The sequence below is a fragment of the Xenopus laevis genome, chromosome 4L, assembly GCF_017654675.1.
Source record: "Xenopus laevis strain J_2021 chromosome 4L, Xenopus_laevis_v10.1, whole genome shotgun sequence".
NCBI lineage: Eukaryota > Metazoa > Chordata > Amphibia > Anura > Pipidae > Xenopus > Xenopus laevis.
Window position 1 is genome coordinate 126,428,017 of NC_054377.1, and position 26,885 is coordinate 126,454,901.

General features: G+C 40.6%; 1 protein-coding gene across 3 annotated transcripts in view; it reads right to left on the minus strand.

Moving 5' to 3' along the window:
* The window catches only part of LOC108714603 (dedicator of cytokinesis protein 3), a 191,600-nt gene that overhangs the window by 112,813 nt on the left and 51,902 nt on the right, over nt 1-26,885 (minus strand). For all 3 annotated transcript variants that reach the window (XM_041590777.1, XM_018258977.2, XM_041590776.1), the window contains exons 2-4: nt 22,496-22,579; nt 20,592-20,632; nt 7,272-7,327 (exon numbers count right to left, since the gene is read on the minus strand). In XM_041590777.1, coding sequence (XP_041446711.1) covers nt 7,272-7,327; nt 20,592-20,632; nt 22,496-22,579 — 181 coding nt within the window. The remainder of the gene's footprint in view (nt 1-7,271; nt 7,328-20,591; nt 20,633-22,495; nt 22,580-26,885) is intronic.

Consider the following 26,885-nt stretch of genomic DNA (forward strand, 5'->3'; position numbering starts at 1 on the left):
GAGGTTTAAGCTGAAAGAAGGAAGTCAGATACAGAAGCCCATGTGTACACAATAGAAGGAAATAAATGCTGTGTTTCTTTTGACAGAGGACTAAGAGCAGCATTACATTGAGTGTTTACTGGTGTATTTATATAGCCCTTTCTGATAAAGCTTAACCTTTCCTTCTCCTTTAAATCTTTATACCTTGGATAGAAAACAGTTAAACATTAAGCATGTGTAAAATGCAAACACTGAAATGGCTTCCATACTGCCTCCAATGCCACTCAGGCAATTAGTAGTGTTGGGTTTGACATTACCAAGCCTGAGTCCAAGTCAAGGCTAAGACCCGATAAGTTTCTATTAAGACTGAGACGTGAAGAGACCAAGATAACAGAATTAAAAAAACCAACTCCTGGACTGGACTTTCCTAGACTGGAAATGATAATGGTACAACACAACAGTTCACAAAGTAATGGTGACAAGTTTTTGTTTCTAAGGTATATATAATGTATAAACTGTAATATTTAAATTGTCATGATTAGTCTCAGCAGCAACTTTTAATACTGACTAAAAATAACACAAGTCTAAAGCTGTTTAAACATCAAGGGGCAGATTTATTAAGGTTCGAATTGTAAATTTAAATTTGATTCGAATTTTTGAGTTGGATTTTTGGTCACAACTCACAAATTCGAGTTGGGAATAATCCCACCTCGTATTCGAGATTTATCATACCTTGACCCTGGGAACAACTCGAATAGTACTTGATGGTATGCCACCTACAACCAGCCGAGATCATCTAGAAGTCAATGGCAGAGGTCCAGTGACCCATTTGAAGATGTTAACAGATGTCTTCTTGATATTCAAGTTTTTTCCAGAGAAAAAACTGGATTCAAGTTTAGTCCAATTCGATTAGAATTCGCTTCGAGTTTTCAGGTTGGTACTATTCGTTCGAGTTTTAGACGTTTCTTAAATAAGATACTATTCGAGTTTCAAGGTCACTCGAGGTAATTAGAGTTAATTCAAGGTAAAAAAAACTCTATAACTCGACCTGATAAATATGCGCCAAAGTCTGGTCTCAGGTACTACAACGCTTATGAATTAATCATGATATCCCAGACTGTGGGGTTACTCTGCATCTGTAGCTTATCATTTTTTAGCGTCTATAAAGGTTATTATAATATCTCAGGGAAAACCTGTATGCTTCTGCTTTACCTAGAATGGAGATGAGAATTTTATTGCCGCCCACCCACAAGTGATATGGATATTCCTCACCTTTAACCAGTTATAGGCCACAAAGCACAGAAAAAAAACGGCCTTGCACAATATATATGATATAAACGCTGTTCAAAGTTCTAGATTCTAAAATGTAGGGATTCTTTATGCTTCATTTAAGACTTCCAATACTGCACATTAGCACTTCTCCATTCCTGTGAGCAGCTGAAAATGTTATTGTCTTTTCCTATTCTGTAATTCTGAAACTTAAGCATAACCGACAGAATGTGTTGTTTTATGGCAAGTGTACATACAGACCTCATAAATAAGTCAGGTGCAGTCAGCTTTGGTCTGTTATGATTAAATGGTCAGGTTCTTCTGGAGGATACCAATCTATACATTCTAGGCACCCAAGAATTGGGCACTGTGAGCAGCAGTGAAGTGCTAATGTTCTTCATCTCAAAGGGGGCATGCTTATAAATTACTTTTGTTCAGTATAAAAATAAAAACTGTGTAAATAGATAGGCTGTGCAAAATAAACAATGTTTCTAATATAGTTAGTTAGCCAAAAATGTAATGTATAAAGGCTGGAGTGACTGGTTGTCTAACATAATATCTAGAACACTACGGGGCACATTTACTATGGGTCGATATTCGACCATCTAAGTTAAATCCTTCGACTTTGAATATCGAAGTCGAAGGATTTACCGAACAATTAAATCCTTCGAATCAAGTGATTCGAAGGATTTTAACCCATCGATCAAAAGATTTTCCTTCGATCAGAAATTACTTAGAAAGCCTATGGGGACCTTCCCCATAGGCTAACATTGGTGCTCGGTAGGTTTTAGGAGGCGAAGTAGGTGGTCGAAGTTTTTTTTAAAGAGACAGTACTTCGACTTACGAATGGTCGAATAGTTGAATGATTTTTAGTTAGAAGTCGTAGTCGAAGGTCGAAGCAGCCAATTCGATGGTCGAAGTAGCCAAAAAAATACTTCGAAATTCGAAGTATTTTTCATTCTAATCCTTCACTCGAGCTTAGTAAATGTGCCCCTACGTACTGTTTGCAGCTCTCTTGGTTTCCACTGATTGGTCATAAACCAATCAGTTACTTGAGTGGAGGCCACATGGGTCATAACTGTTGCTTCTGAATCTGAGCTGAATGCTGAGGATCAATTGCAAACTCCCTGAACAGTTATGTCCCATGTGGCCCCCCTTCAAGTCACTGACTAACTTTAGAGAGCTGAAAAGCAGGAAGAAGTGTTCTGTTCTGTTATGTTAGATATCCAGTCACTCCAGCATTTGTAGATTACATTTTTGGCTAACTAACTATATTAGAAACATTTTTTATTTTGCCTATTATCCAGTTTTTGTTTTTAAACTGAACTGTTCCTTTAAGCTGAAATCTGAGAAAATAAACATTGTTTGATAGTATGAAAGTGTCAACATTTTTGTATTGTCAACTGCTCCATTTCAAACTAATGTATACATCCATTTGATTTAAGTAGCATTCATGCAAAAATATCCACTGTAAAAATATCCATATTACCCTGGGGAAACTCATTAGCAGAATTTAGCTCCGTGGAGAGAGTATAAAGAACAGCCTTGGGCCCCTGCAAGGAGTTTCAGCTGAGGGTGTTGCTCTTTCAGTTCCAGAAGTACAGAGCTCTTCCCCAAAACTTATCTCAGTTGTTAAAGGAGAACTAAACCCTGATACAAATTGGGAAGCACTTAAATTGCTGCTAATCTATATTTTTCCCTAAATACAGTATGTAAGTATCTTCCATTTCCATTAATCATGGCAGACCTATTTTGCAAGAAAAGATGGGGTTAAATACCTACTCCTTTGCATATATGCTCAGCCTGATGACTGGCTAAACTGTTCCGGTTTGATATATGAGTTGTGGCATTTCTCAGCACATTATGTCAGGGAGAATAGAGTAAAGCTAAGAAATACCAGCAACGTATGTATCATATTGTAGCAGATGTTCTGTAACAGAATTCAGTAATGCTTCATTGAGTGTATCATATTGTAAGAGTTAAGCAAGAAGGCTCGCTGAGCTGCTACTAATTAACTACTTCCTTTTCAAATTTAAATTTTAGAAAAATTCATTATTGTCTTTGAGGGTGAACAACTCTGTTTACAGGGGTTATTCTCCTTTACAGGGGTTAACTTTTGAGTTACCTTTAAAGGGATCCTGTCATCAGAAAACATGTTGTTTTCAAAACGCATCAGTTAATAGTGCTACTCCAGCAGAATTCTGCACTGAAATCCATTTCTCAAAGGAGCAAACAGATTTTTTTATATTCAATTTTGAAATCTGACATGGGGCTAGACATTTTGTCAATTTCCCAGCTGCCCCTGGTCATGTGACTTGTGCCTGCACTTTAGGAGAGAAATGCTTTCTGGCAGGCTGCTGTTTTTCCTTCTCAATGTAACTGAATGTGTCTCAGTGGGACATGGGTTTTTACTATTGAGTGTTGTTCTTAGATCTACCAGGCAGTTGTTATCTTGTGTTAGGGAGCTGTTATCTGGTTACCTTCCCATTGTTCTTTTGTTTGGCTGCTGGGGGGGAAAAGGGAGGGGGTGATATCAGTCCAACTTGCAGTACAGCAGTAAAGAGTGATTGAAGTTTATCAGAGCACAAGTCACATGACTTGGGGCAGCTGGGAAATTGACAATATGTCTAGCCCCATGTCAGATTTCAAAATTGAATATAAAAAAAATCTGTTTGCTCTTTTGAGAAATGGATTTCATTGCAGAATTCTGCTGGAGCAGCACTATTAACTGATTCATTTTGAAAAAATTTTTTCTCTCCATGACAGTATCCCTTTAAGTTTAAGTTAACTTTTAGTATGTTATAGAATGACCAATTCTAATCAACTTTTCAATTGGTCTTCATTATTTTTTTTTTATAGTTTTATAATTATTTGCCTTTTTCTTCTGACTCTTTGCAGCTTTCAAATGGGCGTCAATGACCCCTTTTAAAAAAACGAATGCTCTGTAAGGCTACAAACTTTATTGCCACTTTTATTACTCATCTTTCTATTCTGGCCTCTCCTATTCATATTTCAGTCTCTTCTTCAAATCAATGTATGGTTGTTGGGATTATTTGGACCCTAGCAACCAGATTGCTGAAACTGCAAACTGGAGAGCTGCTGAATACAAAGCTAAATCATTCAAAAACCTTAAATAATAAAAAATGAAGACCAGTTGCAAAGTGTCTCACTCTCTACATCATACTAAAAGTTATCTCAGAGGTGAAGAACCCCTTTAAGTATGGGTAGAGAGTGATATTCTGACACAATTTGCCATTGGTTTTCATTTTTTAAATTATTTATTGCTTTTGAGTTATTTAGCTTTTTATTCAGCAGCTCTACAGTTTGCAGTTTCAGTAATCTCATCGCTAGGGTCCAAATTACCCTAGAAACCATACACTGATATGAATAAGAGACTGGAATATGAATAGGAGAGGGTCTGAATAGAAAGAGTAATACAAAGTAGCAATAACAATACATTTGTAGCCTTACAGAGCATTTGTTTTCTAGATTTTTTGAATTTCATTTGAAAGCTGGAGAGAGTCAGAAGAAGGAAAATAATTAAAAAACTAAAGAAAATAATGAAGACCAGTTGCTTAAAATGGGCCATTCGATTGAATGGCAAAAGTGAACTTAAATGTGAACCACCCCTTTAACGTTTATCACACCTTAGTAATAAGATGCCTTTGTACTTTTCTGTATTTCTTAAGGGGAATCCTCTGATGTTGGGCCCCCCCCCCGCATTTCTCTCCATGTCCTATCCAATAACCGGCTCTGTTTCCATTCCTTTTAATAATTAATCATTCTATAATTAATAGAAGATGTACGCATCCCTAGCATATTTTAGAAGGCTCCTGGCATGTTGCACTGCAGAAGTGAATGAGACAAGCCTATACAGTGACACTACACTATCTGCCTGAATGTACCGATAGGCGGCAAAGTCAAGAGCAGATTAATTAAAAGGACCCCTGATGATTGTGAAAATCCGCAATGGCTCGTGGCTGGAAAATAAAACTCAGCAGGGATCACAAAGCTTCAGAAAGACAGAAATTGCCCCAAAGACTGCAATTCGTCTATGGGGGACAGCAGTTTCCCAGTATGCAGCTGGGTGCAGTTTGGAAGAAGTGGCTCGGACCTTGAGGCACATGCAATAAACTTATCCTTCAGATCACTCTGTATCAAAGTGAATTATTTATACTGCAGCAAAACCCAAAATACACAGAGCAATGTCTGAAGCCTCCCCAAGCCCATTTGGCTGGAGAATAAGTTGCCAGAGCCTGAAATCCTGCCCTCTGTCTCTTGTTGTTAAATTGGAAATGTTTGATCTTGATCTGAAGCGCTGCAGACAAGGAATGTATTGTGCGTGTCACTGAGCATTTGGTTTAGAACCACCTCGTCCCAGATCCACGGCTGCAATCCAAGCAGTGAAGATGACAGAGACATTGATATATGTTAGATTACACAGCTGAACTGCAAATCAAGGCAACAGGGCTTGTTTTCTACCAATCACTTTTTTGCTTTCATTATTCAAACTCAGTGCTGTCCAGTGTTATATATAGAATTCACTGGAATTAGACATTTCTAACTTCTCTCTCTAACTGCTGATTGGTTGCCATGGGTTCCTGGACAGGTATAACTTTGCTTCTGTTACTATATATGCCCCTTCCTTTGTTCTTGGATCTTGCACTGATCTTTGGGCAAGTCAGAAAGCATAAAAAACACAATCATGCATTTAACTTTTAAAAATTTAACTGGGAATGTAGTGATTGAACTTAAGCTTTAGAATGTATTCACTTTTATACCAGAAGATTACTGTCTTCCTTCTGGAACTTACAGTACTATGATTAAAACTAATTTACACCTACGTGCACATTTTACCTTTACATTATAAAGAATCATTCTTATGTCACTCCTGAAACACTGCTGTCTTACTAACCTTCATTTTATCCTCATCCTCTTCATGGGCTGCCTTAAGTAATCATGGGGCCCAATATTATTAAGTTAGCAGGACCCTCCTTCCAGGGGCTCAATTATTAGCCCACTGCTTACCTGGGCCCCATGGCTGGTAGACCTTGCCAATGAGTAAAATGGGGCCCCAATGAAAAAAAACAAGTACTTCACATACATAGCACACCCCAGATCTACTCCAGCCACTCCCTTTTTAATGCCTTTGTCACTGGCAAATCACACTTTTCCATCTTGCTTACTGCAGTACTCTTGTACCCCCCAGATGGAGACCCTGCCCAAATCCCCTAAGGCAGGGATCCCCAACCTTTCTTACCTGTGAGCCACATTCAAATGTAAAAAGAGCTGGGGAGCAACACAAGCAAAAAAGTTACTGGGGATGCCAAATAAGGGCTGTGATTGACTATTGGTAGCCTATATGAGGACTGGCAGCCTACCAGATGCTGTTTTTTATGCAACCAAAACTTTCCTCCAAGCCTGGAATAAACACATGCTTTGAGGCCACTGGAAGAAACATCCAAGGTGTTGTTGAGCAACATGGTGCTTGCGAGCCACTAGCCAGGGATCACTGCCCTAAAGCATACTCTACCCTTCAAGTTTTAGACATGAAGCTCCTGAAACCTGATTCTGCTCTAGAGACCTGTTGTGCTAAGTTGGGTCAAGGCATTGCCTGTTAGAAGGGCTGGTTTTTGGAATGTGCTGGAGAGGACCCCCAGTCAGAAGAGCCCCACGGGGTAAAAAAAGCATAGCACAAAGGGCACATTATATGTAAGAATTCCTAAAATTTTCAATATTTAAATCCAACCTGTTGTCCTCCTGTTTTTTTTTTTATAAACTGCAGATATAAACATCTTATCAACAGTTGAGATGATTAATATGTAGTTTAATAACAACTATAAGGCTGCAGGTGGGACATCCCTCATTTATGTAATTTTTCCCATTCAGATAGGGCCCTAATTTTATGTGAAATTGACAGAATACGTGTGGATCCCTGTGAGTGAGCCTTCAGTCTGAAGCCCGTATGTTCTACATCCAGCATATGAAATGGCCAATGTTGGGTGTTCATATCATATACTCACCCTCTGTTGCTTACTGTAGCCTTCTTCAAATGTATGATGTTTGTTGGAAAGATTCCCTAAAGAAAGAATATTGACATGTTAGAAATAAATACGTTTGGAGCAGTTTGTGGTATTATGAAGAACCAGATTTATAGAGAAACTCCCTAAATGTCAGTTAGCTGTCCATGTTATCACTAAGAGGCACTTGTAGAAAGAAATCCTGATTGGAAGACTGGTGGCTAGGCTTGGCATCTACAAGCTGGCTGAATTTGATAATGACACAGAACATGGTTTTGATTATTTATATTAATGTGCTCATGGTACATAAAATTACTGTAGAGATTATCATTGCTAGTGACTTTCAAGGGGAAATTTCCCTATAACTAAAATTTGCTGCAAACATACTTTACAGCACAATTTTTCTTCAACCTAAGGGGGGGGGGGGTTCTTTATTAAAATAAATTTTATATAAATACAGAAACACAAAGACAATTAGAACATTATATCATCAGAATGAAACATCAGAAGGAGATACAGTATTATCATTTTCCCAGAAACTAAGATTTCCCTTAGAGATTTTAATGGCCTTAATAAAAAATTTTTCACTTATCACAGCATTAGCAATATATACAAATCGTCATCTTGGCCCTGTTGATTTTTTACAACGTAAATGCCACAAATAATACCGGAATATTGCAATTATGATATACAGTGTTTCTGTATTACGCAGACAGTCCTGACTCAGTATTCAGTTTCAGAGAAACATAAATTACTCAAAAAACTAATCTCAGTTTCCTACTGACTTGATCATTAAAAGCTTTTGTCATTGGACATTCCATCAAAAAATGTTCCGTCTCGGCCTCCCTGCAGTTCCATGAGGAGTTCCTATCCACCACATTCAGGCAACTGGATTGCCCTTAACAAAAAGCTTGCCCTGTAAAGCCAGCCAAGAAATATCAAAGAACTTTTTAGGCAGCCTAAGTTAAACTTTAGAAAAATAATACCAAAGAACAACATGGGACATATAATACTCAGACCCCCCTCTTGCTTCAGCAGGAATGGTATCCCCCTCTTTACAGGATTCAGCCTGCTCCCCAAAGCATTTGAAAGAAGAGGCTGTACATCCGGGCATGCAAGGCTTCTGGTAAAAGAAACACATACAAAATGTAAAGAAAGATCGAAATCAATAGTCTTTAAAACAGCAATTCTTTCTTTATAAGTCAGTCTCCATGATTTCGATCTCTTGACGTAGCAGTAACCAGTTTTTCTTCATCACCCCTCCCAAATTTGATACCTAAAATATTAACCTGGGAAGGAGCTACTGGAAAATCCCCACAGTTAAAAGCAGGTTTAGTCTCCAAAACCCAAACCGCCTCTGATTTGGCTCCCCAAGGGGGGGGGGGGGTAGTCTGTAACTGTGTTAGTTATTTAAAGGCAATCTCAGCTTGTGTGAACTTTTGAATTGGAGGGATTGAAGTGTATTATAACAGTTGTGTGATGTACGTGCTAAACTTTCAAGTGTTTTAAAGCCAAGAGCACTTTCTGAGTAAAGATTTTTCATAGGTAATAATTAGTGAGTGCCTTTTTTATGTAGATGCTGTTTTTCTAGTCTTTCAGAACCAAACACTACATAAATAATGATGTGCAAATCTCTAACCCAGTCATGTGAATATAACCACCCACTACATGTTCAGGAAACAAAGTCTGATCTGCAATTCCCAACACCCATGTTTCCATCCTTTTGAATAATACAGTGCATAGCCTCTTGAGCTATTATCTCTGGGGCCCTCCAGTTTAGTCATAAGCATACATTTCCCTTCCCTTTTCCCTTCCCACTCATTCCTACTGTGAGTTGGTTGCTGTCAAGTGTAGTGTATATAATCCCCTCTCCAGTGACAACCTCCTGCTCAGTGATATGTGTATATATACACCTGTATACAATCCCTGTTCATTGATGAGTATATTCACTACTCTGCTGTGTTGTGGATACATACACTTCTGTTTAGTGAGCTATATATAATATAATAATTGGGAACGTAGGTACCAAGCTGAATATGCTTTATCCCATATTGTTACACATACAAACCAGGCACTGCTTATGGGCTCATGCTGGAAGTGCTATACATATGCTGAGGGGAACCTATTTCTTTAAGTGAGATGCCTAGGCTTTACAGTTATCTGTGGGTGTCAGCAATTGTTCTTCAACAATAACTGAAGGGGCACACTTTGCCCTTCTTTCACCATCTTGCTCTGCTATACCTGCTGCCCCCTACTTACCCTATCGTTTATAGGGCCCAGGGCAGTCACCTCTCTATACGTTTTTCAGAAAGACAGGGCACTGTTTCCTATATATATATATATATATTGAAAAAATGTAGTAGCATGTGCAAGGTTTGCTCCAGTTAACACCAATAGAAAAAAATGTTTGCTAACCAAGTGCTACCTGCTAATTGGCTGCTAAGGTTATTGCGTTGGTTTAATAGGGGGATGCTAAGAGTTGCAATTTAACATGATCTGGAGGTTGCCCATCCCTGGTGCAGGTAGTCGGACCAATTTTCTGTGCAAGAAAATAAATTCTACAGTGACAAATAAGTACCACATATCTGTGATCTCCTGTGAGTATGTTTGTCACCACCATTAAGAGCATATAATGCCCTATGTAGACCCAGTGGCAGACGTCACATTATTCCTCCTCACAAGGCAAGTCTGACCCTGCCACGCGGGATTAATGGTGATCTTATCCTGGCTAAGCTCCGGCTGCAGGAGGTCACAGCAGCACCATGAATGGGCCCTAAGGAATACCACAGAGCCACTGGTCCCTACGTGAGGTTCACCTGTCTCTCTGTACAGGGTCACTAGCATCCTTTCAATGTTTCTATGGAGATGGGAAGAGAGAAGCAGCAATGAATGGCTAATAATGCCACCATTGTTCATGGTACCCATGCGCCCCCTCCCTCTCACCCTGTATTGCTTCCACCCTCCTATTTCTCCAGTCCTACTCTTTCTTTGTCTTTCCATTCATCCTGTTTTTCTCACACTCCCCTTTCTTATCATTCATATTGACTCCACTCTCTTCCTGTAGCTTGCTACTGTGTTCCACCTTCTTCCCAATATCTCCCCGATTTCCCTCACTGATCCTTCCTGCATTCCCTTTGTCCCAGTGTACAGCTTCCCTTAGATGTGTTTATTTATTCATAGGGCACAAACATACGGAGAATCACTACACAGGAACAGTGAAAAATTACACTGGCACACAGTGCCATGACTTCAAGTTACTGGGCCCCTTTTAAAGGAACAGTAACACAAAAAAATTAAGTAATGAAAATATCATGAACTGTTGCTCTGCACTGGTAAAAATGATCTGTTTGCTTCAAAAACTCTACTCTAGTTCATATAAACAAGCTGTTGTGTAGCAATGGAGGAAATTTAAAAAGGGCTATATGGCACAGGTTAAATAGTGGATAACAGATAACACCATTATGTTCTACAGAGCTTATCTGCTGTGTTACCTGAACCTTTTCTCCTTTGAATGGCTGCCCCATTGCTAAACAACAGCTTATTTATATAAACAATAGTAGTGTTCATGAAGCAAATACAGCAGCTTTAACAGTGCAGGACAACACTACATTATATTTTTATTACTTTAAAACACTTTCATTTTTTGATGTTACTGTTCCTTTAAGGTCCCACCATCCCTAAACCTCAGAAAACATTATCAGTTTACATGCATGCAATGACACTGTGCACTGGGGACCCCAACCAGGCACCCTTTACTCCCTGACACCCACCAAGCCACTTAACATGCAGAAAGAACAGTCCTATTGATACATAGAGAGGTCACTTTGGCTGCAGCAACATAATATAAGTCTCCTTCTTTTTATACTCACAACCCATCAAGCAAACCATTCTTAAGGGTTAATGTATGCAACACTGCAGCCACACTGTACTGCATTCACATATCAAAGAAATTGGTAGTTAAAGGAGTGTTTCACCTTTAAGTTAACTTTAAGTATGTTATAGAATGGCTAATTCTAAGCAACTTTTCAACTGGTCATCATGATTTCTTTTTTAAATTATTTGCCTTTATCTTATTATTGTTTCCAGCTTTCAAATGGGGTCACTGACCCCATCTAAAAACAAATGCTCTGTAAAACTATATGATATTATTATTGCTACTTTTTATGATTTGTCTTTCTATTCAGGCCCTCTCCTATTTGTATTCCAATGTCTTATTGAAAGCAATGCATGGTTGCTAGGGTAATTTGGATCCTAGTTTCCAGACTGCTGAAATTGCTGGAGAGCTGCTGAATAAAAAGCTAAACAACTTCAAAACCACAAATAATAAAAATGAATGAAAACCAATTGCAAAATCTCTCAGAATATCACTCTCTAGTATCTATATCTATTTTATACTAAAGGTTAACTTAACTCCTGTACATAAGCAGCATACCTCCAACTGTCCCGGTTTCTGCGGGACAGTCCTGATTTTGACAGCTTAGCCCACAGTCCCGGGTTTCTCTTGATCTCCTGCACTGACGCCAGAAAAAGATACAAAGTTTCTGAAACTTAATTAAAATAAGAGGCTTTTGGCAGAGAGCCCCGAACAGTCAGCAGCTGCACTTAGATACTTTTGTAACAATTTAAGATAAGCAAAGAAACAATTGTAACTATTTAAGATAAGCAAATCTCTTGGGAGAACAGTTTAAGGGCAGAGACACACGGGCAGATTTGGGGAGATTAGTTGCCGGGCAACAAATCTCCTCTTCTTCGGGCCGACTAAACTCCCCGAACTGCCTTCATGCGGCCATTTATACTGCTGTTTTTAAAAGGGAATTATTGCCTTAAAGGAGAAGGAAAGCTTTATCAGAAATGTATAAATAAATACACAAAAAACCCTCAAAGTAATGCTGCTCTGAGTCCTCTGTCAAAAGAAACAATGCAGTTATTTCCTTCTACTGTGTTTACATGGACTTCTGTATCAGACTTCCTGTTTTCAGCATAAACCTCCAGGGCTAGGACTTGAGCATGCTCAGTCTGTCCTCTCTCCCTCTCCCCCTCCCTCCCTGCTGTAATATGAGCCCAGAGCTATGAGTGAGCAGGGAGAGACTCAGGCAGGAAGTGATGTCACACCAAGCTAATACTGCAGCTGCTGTCCTAAACAACCAGATCGAGCTTCTAGAGCTGTTTACTCAGGTCTGGTAAAGCATTCTGCAGAATAAATATAGTGTTACAGCTTGCACTATTGTGGCTAATCTATTGGCAATAAACTGCTGTGGTAGCTTTCCTTCTCCTTTAAAGAACAAACACCCTGTTGGTAGTAATACTGTTGTATGGACTTTTATGTAACTTCATCCTTTACGAGGATTTGGTTGTCTATTTATCAGAATGTGGTTCAAGCCAATTAAGAATACTGTAGCAGATACCTAGAGCCCTTTAGACTGTGTGTGTGATGTGTCCCTGACAAATGACATCACTTGTGGCCCTATTACTGCTGGTGAGAATGCTAGTAATTGGGACAGTTAAGATAATAAGTGTCCCCTAAGAAGAGCAGTAAGATAACGCTTCAGGCTGTTGTACAGAGGAATACGTAATGGCCTTTGTAGCAGATTGGCAAATGAGGCCACTAGAGCCAAAGAATTATCCCAGTCAGGAACTTGACTGAGACAATCCCAGAGATGTAGAGTAGATCAGACCTGCAAATATGCACATTAGGCTTCTCATTCAGTTCGGCATTCAGCCAGATCTTTTGTGTGGGATTTGGGATCCGGCCAATTACAAACATTCTGTGTTCAGTGCATCCAAATTCAAGCTTGATCAAGTGACTCCTTGTCCTCATCTTAAAAGTAAGGGGCCACTAAAAATAAATATGTCCTGAGGCAAGGGAAAATAACAATCCGCTGCTTCTTTTTATGAGTTTTCATTCTACAAGTTACTAACCCAGCATGGCCTTTTAGATTTTTAAGATCAGTGCCAATTTGCCTGGCAAATCACTAAATTGGGCTGATCAAGTTGTTCAGTGACCAAAGCATAGATTTGATCAGTTGGGTTTCAATACAGACCTGTTAATAGAGATTTATAGCCATGGATCAATGTGGTTCCTGCCCGAGTGGATATATCAAATCAAGGATATTTTGGAGACCATAGGAGTAATTTAAAAACTCCCTGGGCTGAAGTGCAAGAGCACTAAGGGGTGCCCAAGTCAAAGGCCCCTACTTGACTGTCCCTGTTCACCAACAACATCTTACCCCCTGTAGCCAACCTGTTGTCCCACACGACTGCATACCTCCCAACATTTTGGAAATAGAAAGAGGGACAAAAATATTTGCCACGGCAAAACTTTTTTGACCATGCCCATTTTTGTGGCCAACCCCCTAATTACAATGATTTTGCAAACTTTGGCAGGTTATGAAAGTTTAAACACATTTCTGTGGTTTTTATTTGTTATTACCTTTTTGCTAGTGAAGGTGAATTGCCCTTTAAGCTGCAAGTCACAGTTTCCACAAGAGATCTGCTTATCTTAAATTGTTACAATTATTTCTTTGCTTATCTTAAATTGTTGCAAAAGTATCCATGTGCATCTGCCACTATTCTGGTCTCTCTGCCAAAAGCCAATTAAGTTTTAGAAACGTTGTACCGTATAAGCCGAGTTTTTCAGCATCCAAAATGTGCTGAAAAAGTCTACCTCGGCTTATACTCGGGTCAGCGGGCAGTAGCTGAGATTGCAGTCACTTTTAATCATTCCTATACCAACAGTTCACTTGGGGAGAGACTGCAATATCCCACAATGCCCTCTGTTGGTTATATGAAAGAATAACAGTACGCCCTCTGTTGGTTATATGAAAGAATAACAGTGACTGCAATATCACACAGCGCCCTCTGTTGGTTATATGAAGGATTAACAGTGATGGCAATATCACACAGCGCCCTCTGTTGGTTATACGAAAGATTAACAGTGATGGCAATATCACACAGCACCCTCTGCACATGGTAGTGGGACAGTGGGACAATGCACACAGTAATACGTTTGGCAATTCTCTGTCACCATCAACTTTGCAAAGAAGTCCGGTTGATCGCTGGGCAGTCGCTTTGGCAGAATGTGCGCTGCTGGGAGACAGGGCTGTAGTTGTGTCTAGGCTTATACTAGAGTCAATACGTTTTCCCAGTTTTCGTAGGTAAAATTAGGTACCTCGGCTTATACTCGGGTCGGCTTATACTCGAGTATATACAGTATATTTTTTCTGGCTTTTCAGTGCAGGAGATCCAATATAAGTTGGGACTGAGGGTTGAGCTGTCAAAATCTGGACTGTCCCACAAAAAACGGGACAGTTGGGAGGTATGTTACTCCCTCCTCCCCCTGTTGCTGCAGCCATACATGCCGATGCTTCAATCCAGCTCTAGTTGCACAATATTCACAAGGTTGGTGGAGCAGGAGAAACATGTGACTAAAGCTGTAGTGCCCCCACAGTTTTGCCCAAGGCACATGTCTCGTCTGCCTACCCCTAGAATGTGCCCCCGTAGTGCTTATGTATAATTCCCACTGAGCTGCAACTTACACCAGAAAAAAAAATGTGGCCAAGTTGCAAAGCACAACTGCATGTGCAGGCCAGCCCTCTCCTCACAGTGTGTTATACAGCAGCTAAGTGCAGGGTCCCATTGTGAAGGACACCTAAGTGCCTTACCCCTCCCACCCCTAAACAGAACCACTGACTGCAGGCAGGGCTGTATTTCTGCATTTCTCTCTTCTCTTAGAGGTGGAGAGCACATATATGCCGCAAATTGAAGAAAACAGAATGCAGCGTGCAATGTGCACAAAATTATACATTTTTGCATTTTGTACACTGCATTCTAATACGTCAATGACCCCTAAATTCAGCTGATTGCAGTTTGTATGCTCTCCAAAAACCCTGCGTCTCAGGAAGGCAGATCTAAAGGGAACATTTAAACTTTCCGATATGTAGAAAATAACACTCTAAGCTCTTTAGCCCTTGACCTTCATTTGTGGTTTACAGTATTTAACTTTTTGCTTACTGGCTCCCCAGTGTGGTGTTAAAGCTGCCGTCTGCTCGACTGACACAGTGAACCCAGCGACCAGGCATTGGCTTAAAATGACAGAATAAAGGATGAATAACAGAATGACAAGCAAAAAAACAAACTTCCACCAATAAATATCTAGAAGCCCATATAGCGAGCCTGGGACAGGTGGAGTTGAAGGGGCACACGACTGAGGGGAGAGTAGAGGAAAGAAAGGGTGAAGTGGTAACAGGCATTGTGGGAGTTGTAGTGTGGAGTAAAGGGGGTAGGGCTTAACCTTTAAATAGGGGTGAAAAGTGCGGGATATTACCTGTAGTTGGCACAGGAGATACAACATCCCTCCCTCCCGCCCTATAGAGATGGGGGGGTGGATGGTTACATCGCAGCAGTAGCATAATGGTGCTGCCCTACTGGGTAGCCAAAAAGGGGGCTGGAAGGTACATTGAGGTTGGTTGGATAGGCCTGGGGCGAGACTTAGGGGGCAAGGAGGCACCGTAAGTGAGGAAACAGGTGACGGAGTCTAAGCCTTCGGCTGGTTAATGGGTTCTGACTAAGAAGGGTTTGGGAAGTTATTGTAAACATTGTTAAATGTTATGTGCAGCCTTCAGCAGCTATTGTTTTTACCCCAAAATGTCAAAGTGTTATGCAGTATTATTTCATGCTGGTATGTTTTTGGGAGTTAAATAAGAATAAGTGAATGCAACTGTTATTTAATAAAAGGAGCTGCGGCCTTTTTCACCAAAAGATCTGTGATTGGAGAGTATTTATGAATAGTATCAGAATAGAATCATACTCTAGTCAAGCCTCAGTCTGCTTTTTTGTTTGCTGGAGTCACCATTCGTGCCTAGGAGAATGGAAGTATTTACAGGCAAACAATTGCAAAAACTTACAAAAACCTGAATTACTAAATGAAGACCCCCAGTAATGTTCCTAGACTATATTTATCAGCAACACACAAAATCTTCTGTTTAACACAGACTCTGGGCAGTGACCATCTAGTGGATAGGCACAGAAACATAGAAGAGTGTGCAGACGGTAGATGGGGGTATATGTGTGTGTGTGTGTGGACTGTGATACATGAATTAATAATGTATAAGCATCATCCATTTATACATGGTACGACAAAAAAAAGCCACAAAAACTGAGCAGGGCTTACGGTAAGAGATTAAATTGGGAAGCCAAAAAAACAGCCCTCCAGCTGTTACCAAGTACAAATGCCCAGAGGGTAGCGAGGACTATATCCCTTCCCTAAACACCTTGCTAATTGCACAATTCAATTAAAGCCTTTATATGAAGGCACATTAACTTTCTCTATCAGCAAAAGGTGATAGAGCTTCACATATTTATTCTATAGAGAGCAACAAAGAGCTGTGTTTCAGCTCACTAACCCACTAGATCTGCTAAACTACTATTATACATAGAATAGCAAAAAGAAAATGCTACCCCCCTTCCAAATGAATCTTCTATAGACACATGGTAAGGAGAGCAAACTGTCAGCCACTGGAATATATATATATATATATATATATATATATATATATATATATATATATATATATATATAGATATATATATATATATATATAATATCAATAATCACAAACCGCACTCCAAGGACTTCAAATAAACACAAAAAAAAGTTTATTTCAACGTTTCAGCTCCTCTACTCGAGCCGTCTTCAGGAAGAAACTATATATATATATATATATATATGGACACTTTAAACAAATTAGTACACTTAATTACATTACATCTTACGGCTTCCTTCACATGAAAGATTAAGTAGGTCAGAGTGTACTGCACTGGAACAATGGAGCCAAACAACATGAAATTGCATGTTGAAATATTCAGGTTTTAGATATGATTTCCAAAAAAACTAAATTGGGGAGATGTTGGGGACCCAGGCATTGCAGGAAGTCAGGGGCATCAATTTAAGGGTAACTATACATATCTCTACATTTGTCAGCCAGCCTTAAGCTGATATAAATGTATCATTTCATACTTGATGTGTCACTTGAACCCTGTGAATTAGTGTATGAATTAGTGTATGACCCTCTTTATAGACCTAGAAATGTTTACTGCTCCATGTATCTAAATATAGATTAATATACATCATAAGCGCATTTATGCCAGGACCAGCTCCCCCCGGTATGCATATACTTTTTTTTGTCTTCATCCATTGGTCTAGTCCAAAAAATAGTTGACCATACAGTTTAGGGTGGGTCATCATGATGCCTTTTAATAGTGACTATCATGTATATAGTTATAGCTAATATAATTTGAATGCACTTGTAATTAAAAGGCGAGGGATAATTCATTGTAACTCAAATCTAGGGTCACATCCCTGACTACAAGACTTGAGGGCTTATTTGTCAAGGGCTAGGCACAAGTGCAGGAGTGGTAAGGGTCACAAAATTGGAGAGCCTCTGGAACTACATACACCATAGCACTTGTGTATAGACATTACATGGTGCAATCTGCAATCTGAACCATGTGCAGCTCAGCGCCAACACAAATAAAGAAAGAGGTGAAACTCTTTGCACACTGTTAGTAGTAGGGCACAGAATCCACTATTTTGGGATTCCCAAATCCTTCATGAAAGATTCAGCCGAATCTCAAATACTTTGTGAAATCATGAATCCCAAACAGAATCCAACATGTCCCCCAGAGACAGCACAGTGGAACTCCCTGAGGTGATAGCATTACACCTGGATAGATACACCCTCGGGATCTCAGCACCGTGACTGGATCCTCACACAGGGGATCATGAAACTCATTAGCCCTAATTCCCTATTAGGCTGTGTCCCTATATACAGGCCAGTCTTGCCTGAGGGGAGAGCTACTTCCTTGCTGTCCCTCCTAGTTGGAGCCAAGATACTCTTGCTAATTAACCTACCTATCTTACTCTCCTAGTGAGTACTATTACAGGTAGTATCCTATCTCTAGCTGGACTCATTCACAGGGTCCCTGCTCCCCAACGTATCTTTCTCTAGAGGTTCAGGTCCCTTTAGGCCAATGTGGCTTTACTGGGTCTTGCTGTACCCAGGCTCCCTGGAAACATCCAGCTGGATCAGCAACCAGCAGCCAAAGAGAATGATCCACCCCTTCTCACTCACTATACCAAAGTGTGACAGGAAGTGGTCACAGCACCTCTTGGCCAATAATACTACTATGCAAATTACAACTAGCTAAATGGGCATCTGCCCAGCAACTAGGGAGATCAGAAAGTGTAGGGATTTAAAGACATAGGGGCACATTAACCCTATGGGTCCCTACATGATATTAAGCATACGGATCAACTCGGCACCTGGATTTGGCTGAATCCTGCTGAAAAAGGCAGAATCCTGGATTCGGTGCATCCCTAATAATTGGTGCTTAGAGAGACAGAACAAGACTTGCAACCAAGTTCCTGTCCATCAATGTGTGTGCTTTACACTTCTGTCCGAGGTTCAAGTAAATGACCCCTAAGGATTTCAACTCTGTCCCTCAGAGTAGGAATGACACCAATCAGCGCTGATACAGTATATAGCACTGGGACAGCACTCTGCTACAATCTGCACTGCAGGGCTCTTCCCTGGCTCCTTTTTATAGAATCACAGCTTTCACCAGCACTAATGAACTGTTAATGAGCGGGCAATTTCTTATGCAAATGTACAGCTGGGTGCAGGCGTGGCATGGTGATTCACACGGCTCAGTGACACAGAAGAGGCAGCATACATCAGCTCCATGTCAGCCCTAACAATGACATAGCATGGCTCTAGCTGCCCATGAGGAAACTTGGTGGATACAGAATTGTGAGTGGTAGACAGGAATGGACTGAAGGGAAAGAAGTCAAGAAAATGGGGATGATTGAAGGATTTTGATGAGTTTTATTATGACAGAAAAACAAAGTTGGCCTGGGAGGCAGAGGATTAGCCGCCATTCTTGTGCCTGTCCACTTTTTATGAACAAAACCAGTCTGTTCCATAGGTCTCCTCAGCACGCTTGCCCATGATCTTAGGCTACTGGAAGCTCACAGCATTGAGGCCAATTGCAGAGTAGCACCCACTTAGGGTTGCCACCTGTCCGGTTTCAACCCGGACAGCCTGGTATTTTGAAGGGCTGCCCGGGTCAAAACTGCCTGCCCACTTTTCCAAATTAGGAAAAGTGGGCAGGATTCCCTGTGATTGACACGGCGATCAGCCAATTGTCGACCGCTGCATCATAGCCCCACCCCCCACATCACTGTCCGTCCCCACAGCATCACTGCCCTGCCCCTCCACATCACGACCCCTCCCCCTTCCCAGTCTACACAGGGCTAAAAGGTGGCATCCCTACACCCACTACAGTCGCACCCAATGAGTCAAAATTGTCAATTGCAAGTGTTTTTTTTGAAGAATCAGATGCAACTATGTTCAGAGTTTCCCAGAGTGGGATTGCATCATTTTTCTTATTGGTATTTGCATGTTATTCACTGGGTGAAAGTATGCCGCATCTATTGATGCAGCGCACAAAAGGAACCTTGGAAATATTGCAACCTTGAAGGTAGAGGCAGCTCTAGGGTTTCCCTGTGTCAACAGACACACTTGCAGTACAGCTCTTTAAAAGAGATGGAATGGATGCAGTGGTGCCAAGCTCAACTACACAGAAGTGCAAGAAGCATCTTTAGACAAAGGTACCTTTGTTTTTTATAGGAACGTGTCAGTATTGCTTTAAAGTTATACTACTTTTGATTCATGCGAGCACTATCAAAACAAATCAACAATCCACTGAACAGCTCTTGTATAAACAAACCCCCCTCTTCTCCCCAATAGCTGCCTTTTTTAGGCTTTGAGATAAGGTGCAGCTCGTTATACCTAGGGCTTCGTAACAAATTGCTGATTTGCTTTGATTGTACTCGGAAGAACAGGAAGTAGAAATCAGCGCTTTTATTAGTTTCAGATTTTACCCTGTTTAGTGCCAGAAACATAGATATGTCACAGTTAAAACTATAGACAAACTAACAAATGTTCAGCATAAGCCCTATGCTACTAGAAAAAACAGTGGGTATGTTGAAACGCATTACATTGATGGTAACTCGTACACTTCAAATGCCCCTTTCCCATGCTCTTACACAGGAAGAACTGGTTTATATAGTGGTGTAACTAGACATTACTGGGCCCACAGCAAATTATTTTTCAGGCCCCCAAAAAGTCATGAGGTTGATGTGTTTTACCAATATTTATTGAACTTTTATATGAATGGGGCTCATATAGCTCCTGGGCCCCCCATGCAGCTGCAGGGTCTGCTTCCTCTGTAGTTAAGCCCCTGGGTTTCTATGTTATGTCTTACCTTTATGCTTGGATTCCTAAAGGAAGCTCCTCTGTACCAGCCTAGAAGCAAAGGGAGACTTTGTTAAAAAAGTAACATTCCTATGACATTTTACAGAATAAACTTTATTTTATTTCCCCTTTATACATCCAGTCATTTCTATGGCAATGTAATTGGCTCTGGCAATACAGAGTTCCAAGGAAAGAGCAACCAGTTAGTACTTGGCAGGGTACAGGCTGCACTCAGACCTAAATTTATCATTCTAGTTTGAGAGCTTTATCTCCCTCTTTCTCTCTCTCGCTCTCTCGAGGTGAGATTAGCCTTTGATGTTGGAGCTGCCTTGGCGGCTAACTCATTCTGTCAGGCCCTGTGAGAAGCACTGCTGGAAGACGCTGCATCCCGGTGACATTGGGATGTCATCAAGGTGTGACAGATGACAAGGACACACTCAGACACTTAAAAGTGAATTATACAAAGAGAAATCTGAGAGTGCCAGGATGGTCACTGACTGTCAGCAGGGGTGACAGTGGCACAGAATGGCACAGTGTGATTAACATCCATCGCCAGTGGCCTAGAATATTTGATGCAGTAAATCCACGTCTGTCCCACGGCAGGGGAGTCTCATCTGCTGCCCAAGATGCAGAACAACCGGACGTATATCAGATAAATTATTTTCAAACAGTAAATATGGATGGTATTGTCACAATCTCTATTTACAGTTCATGTATACACAAACACGTGATTACAGCATTAGTTAATGGAAAGCAGGTTAATGGAATGCACCCAAGGCATCCACGTGCTGTTTGCTTAAACATTTGCCATGCAGGTCGCCCCAACCCGTTCCACTTTATGGCAACATACTGTATATCATTCTTATTGTGCATTCAGCATCAGCCTTAATAGACATCAAAAGGACAAGTCAAGTAGAGAAACAGGAGCCGGATTGTAGAAGTTAAAAAAAAAATCACATTTTATTTTCCATAATTAAAAGTAAAGGCCTGCCGAATCAGCTCTATCTAGATACATGTTTTGTTACTTGCTATTTCATGCTCTGCTCTACATATAGCATTAGTGAGAGAATTTGATGCATGTCTGAGGCATATAATCAATGGGGTCAGTACATGTGTAATTTTATTTATTCATTTATTTCCTTTCTTTTTTATATCTGGTGTGTGTTTTGTGTTTTTTTTTTGTTCATTGTGAATGACTTTGGATAGTAGTGTAACTGTTATGATATCTGCACAAACTTACATCTGCTGCAGACTCATGTGCTACTTATTGTGATTTATACTGTATACCAACTGAGCTTCTTTAGCTCAATGTACATGATTGTAATGTCTATCCTTTTGTCAATAAAAATTGTTGGAAAGTAAAAGTAAAGGCCTGATGTGTTTCGTGTCTACCAGGAAAAATTAGTCATAGGTTAAACACCGAGTACAATGGGAAATGAGTGGGTGGAGCAACCAAATGTGCCAATCATAAAGAAGCCATTGGAGTCCAATGAAGCATGTTTAAACACACCCCAAGGCTAAAGAAAGACAATAATTAGCTTAATTAGGACATAGAAAATGAATAATAACAGTAAAAAATATTATACCAATGAAAGAAAAAGAGAAAGTGACTATTGAACATAATAAGAGACATCAAATTTTAGACCTGGTAGGTCCAAATTTTGATTTGTGACAAGATATCAATGTTGCCGTCTTACACAATTGCCCCATATTTGTTCCACACAAACAAAGTAACTGGAGCAAAGGTGCACCAGTGCTAGTATCCTATAGCAACCCATAAGCAGGTAGCATTTACTGCCCAGTTGCTTGGAATATAATATGATGGGTTTTGGGTTATTAAACCTGGTGCAAACTATGCTCCTGTTTTTACATAAGCCCCTAAATGAGCATTCAAACAAACAAAAACTCTCTTACCTTCACATTTCTCCAGGATTTGAACGGTCTCCCCCAGTTCCAGAGTCAAGCCCTGGGGTACAGATCCACGGAAGCTACATATCACTGAAAGACAGAAGAGACATTGGTTATATGTACTCATATTGCTTCCATAACTATGTCCCAGGGCTGGGCCAAGATATTTTGGCACCCTAGGCAAGGGCTTTAGTCAGTGCCCCCTTCATTACCATTTCCCACCTTACCATTCATATTGCCCTCATTTGTACCTGTGCCAATGGTGGTCAATCCCTCAGATTGCCACCAAGCCCCCAATCTGTACCTGTGCCAGCATAAGCCAAAACATCCATCATAATGTTACCCCCAATGTGTACCTATGATAGCGGCAGCCAAAATAATCCATCATATTGCCCCTAATCATCTGTTTACCTGTAGAAGCAGCAGCCAAAATAATGCTCACTAATATGTACCTGTGCCAGCAGCTGCCAAGAAGGAGTGCTTCTGCCCGCAGTACTGAGACTCTGAGTTACTGCATAATAAAGATGGTGATCACTGGCCTTTCAGCAGTTGTTAAACTACAACTCCCAAGTTTAATAAAGGAGGCTGAGAGATGTAGTACAGGAACAGCTGGAAGGATATGCCTGGAACACAGACCTAGCGGGTTATGATTCGGCAAGTAATAGGTCTCTGCGTGTCACCATCAGTTTGTGTATTTGTGTGTGTCATGGTTACATGGGGCTGAGAATTCAGCATTGATCTGTTAGGAAGAGGTTTATGAGTCTCTGGCTACCACCGTGCTGCGGCTATGACCCAAAGCAACAGGACTATGAGATCATCAGGTAATAACCGAAGGTTTTTCCTGGCGTCTGCAGTAAATCGGAATGGCTATCTATCTGCTACTAAATGGAGTGCGTCAGCGTCATATCTCTTCTCCCGTGACACGTTGACATGCTGCAGTGCTGACCCCTTCACTGCTGGGGCCTATCCATATCTCTCAGAGCCCAGTCCCTGCATTGGTTTAGAGAGAGGCAGTTAAAACTCCATGACAGTGAGAGAGAATAATGGGCGATGAACTTTACATCAGATATAGCAAGCTCAAAACAATTCTTTACTAACCAAGAATCAGAAATAGAATCTCATGACTAACTCTCCCCCTTCTGTGCATCTTGCCATGGGAATGACATTAGGAGAAAATGCTATGATTGTCACCTTGCACGCAGTGACAGTTTTAATGTGGGGCCTGGGTCGCTGGCATCTCAGTGGCAAACATGTAGACATAGGACATCCTATTCATTGAACATTCACTAGCTGTTGTTGAACTGCAACTCCGAAGATCCCATCCACAGACAATACCGAAGCTGGAGGGTTGTAGGTTGGATATATCCCAGTTACATTGCCAGTAAATTTGTAACACCCACCTGGTATTTTACTGGCTAGGCTGGTGAAATAATAGCCTAGTGGTAACCCTAGGATTTACTATAATACAGAGTATAATACAGACACAGGATCAGCAACTACAAGATTGGCAGTAGGAACAGTAACAAGACAGATGTGAAAAAGTGATTGTTTGGGAGGAAGAGAGGAAATGGGAAGGATTGAGAAAATCCCTGTGAATTGAAGCATATGGTGTTCTCAAGGGGTCTGCAGTGTTCAAAACAACTGTAAATCACCTGCCACCCTCACTATATGGAGCACAAGTTATAAGGCAGACATTGGCTGTGACAGGCAGGCACCACTCAATTCATAAAAAAGTTTTATAGATCCAAAGGGTTAATTATAGGGATGCACCAAATTCAGGATTCAAGCTTTTTTCATAGGATTCAGGCTGACTGAACAGAATCTGAATCCCTAAGACCTCATGACTTCACACAAACCGTGCACAGTTCTTTTTACCCCGTCCCTATCCTTATGCAAATTAGGGTTCCGATTTGGTCAAATCTTTCAGGAAGGATTAAAAATTCGGCCCAATCCCAACATAGTGGATTGGGTGCATCCCTAGTTAAATATTCTACTGGATTAGGAAGTCTAGTTTTTTGTCACCTATGCCCTGTATAAAGAAGCTTTCTTAATTGGACCAGCAATCTAGTGCCCATAGTCTTTGTAATGGGAGGGAGCACACAGCTCTTACGATCTTCCAGGACTCTAACTTAGCAGAAGGTGGATCTGCCAGAGGGCCTGAGGTGGAGGGAAGTCTCAGTAAAGGTGGCCAGTTTGAACCTAAAAAATCCAAGCTTTAGGCAGGTGCATGTATGAGGCAAGGCAGAACTCTTAGAACACTGTGAGATGTAAGGTAGGTCAGCAAGCAAGGGCAGCATCAGCTGGAAGTTGAATTAGACTAGTTCTACTCCCTGAGATGTTTCCACTGCAGGGAATCCGGACCACTAAATGATATCTCTCTACTGGTGACCTTACTGGTGACCTTAAGATTTTTCAAGTTCTATCTCCTACAGGTAATGGCCTTTGATCCTCTGCACTTGCTTCTGTTACTTTACCACTCATTTAACATCGCCTTGTTGTACTCAATGGAGGACTGGCTGCTACTGTTAATATGTCCTATTCATGGTTAAGAATTCCTGGCACCTATTCCTTATGTCAAGCATTTGTATGTTCTCAACTTAACTTCCATCGTCCTTCCACCAACACCATCAGTGGCAAAATAACCGATGTGGAGCTTTAGTAATAGGAAGTATGAAAAGAAACAAGAAAGGGGATGTAGGAACCAAAACTAGTTAAACAAATAAAAACAAGGTTATTGCAAAAAGAAAAGGACAGGTGTCAGACCTGTTATTCAGAATGATTGGGATCTGGGGTTTTCCATTTTTCCATGGAAATTTGGATTTCCATACTTTGTCTGCTAAAAAAAAATCATTTAAACATTAAATAAACCCAATAGGGTTTATTTAAAAAATGAAAAATTATGGAATTATTTGATTAAAATGGAATCTACAGGAGATGGCCTTCCAGTGATTCGGAGCTTTCCGGATAATGGGTTTCCGGATAATAGATGACATACCTGTATAACAAAAAGCAGCCAAAATAAGGAAGACGAGAGAAAGGGGTGGTGAAGAAAGAAGTGCATATAAGGAAATGGAAATATTCTAAAGAAAGCAGAGAGAAGAGAACCAAGCAACAGGGGAGAAAATAACAAAGGGTGACAGAATGGGAAAGCAAAAAATAAGGAAGATGAAGAAACAGAACAGCTTTAAGAATACTAAACTAAGATAACTAAAAAATGACATATAAAGCAGCAGTGTAAGTTTCATGCATATCCACACAGCACCATTTGTAGATCAGTAAGTATTGGGTTAATACACACTGCCCCGCCACCTCATGTCGCTTCTCTAGGAAACATAAACTATTGGGGAATTCTCCACACTGGTTTGGGGTGCACAGCCCTACACAGTCACATAGATATACAGTAGGCTTTATATTAAACAGGGGCAAGCAATTTGCTCAGTCATGCAAACAATTCTGAGAATTTAGCAATTACGCAGAAAAGTGAATCATGCTGATTATCTGATGCAGAAGAAGTGGCCGCAGGGTAAACTTGTATCCCTCCAGATGTCGCCAACCCCAGCTGAAACAACAGAATAAGCAACCGTGTCTTTGTTCAACCTGTGGCTCTGAAGATGTTGCAATACTACAACTCCCAGCATCTCTGGCTGTTCAACCTGTGGCTCTGAAGATGTTGCAATACTACAACTCCCAGCATCTCTGGCTGGCTGTTGTTTAAGGTGCTGGGAGTTGTAGTTCAGGACTGACTGGAGAGCCACAGTTCTTAGATTACTAGTACCAATGTTAAAATGTGGGTACTTGTAAATACCTTGTATCAGTAGGCATAACATTTCAGCAACACAACAGAATTCTTTTCCCGTATGTATGCAGCTCTGCTCAGCTCATTCACATTGATATACATTCATGCATTGGGGGAAATTGGTGTGCGTTGCTCTGAATACATAAGTGTTCTCCTCTTCGTATACATGTTAAGCTTCACTAACACACACACACCCCAAAAAAACAAGGGCACACTGCAGAGCTCCCGACATAATAAACTGAACTGCTGTTCCCTGTAATTGATCTTGCAGCTACTCCATGAATTGTGGTCAATACAGGAAGGGCCAGACATTATAGATGTTCTTGTGGAGTCTCAATCCCAAGATAGAAATGTAATAAGCATGTGCCTGTGTTTCATTAATGGCTCAAAAGGGAATATTTTGCTTTATGGTCATCATGGAGGTAAGGTAAGCCCTGTTCACAAACAACAGAATTCATTTTACTTTCGTGCTCCCCTGCATTATACAGGCACCGAATATTTCATATCTGATCATTTGCATTTATACATGAGAAGGAGCTGTCACATCACTGGCTGCAGGGGAGGCATTCTCCATAGGCTCTAACAGCAATGCACCATCTC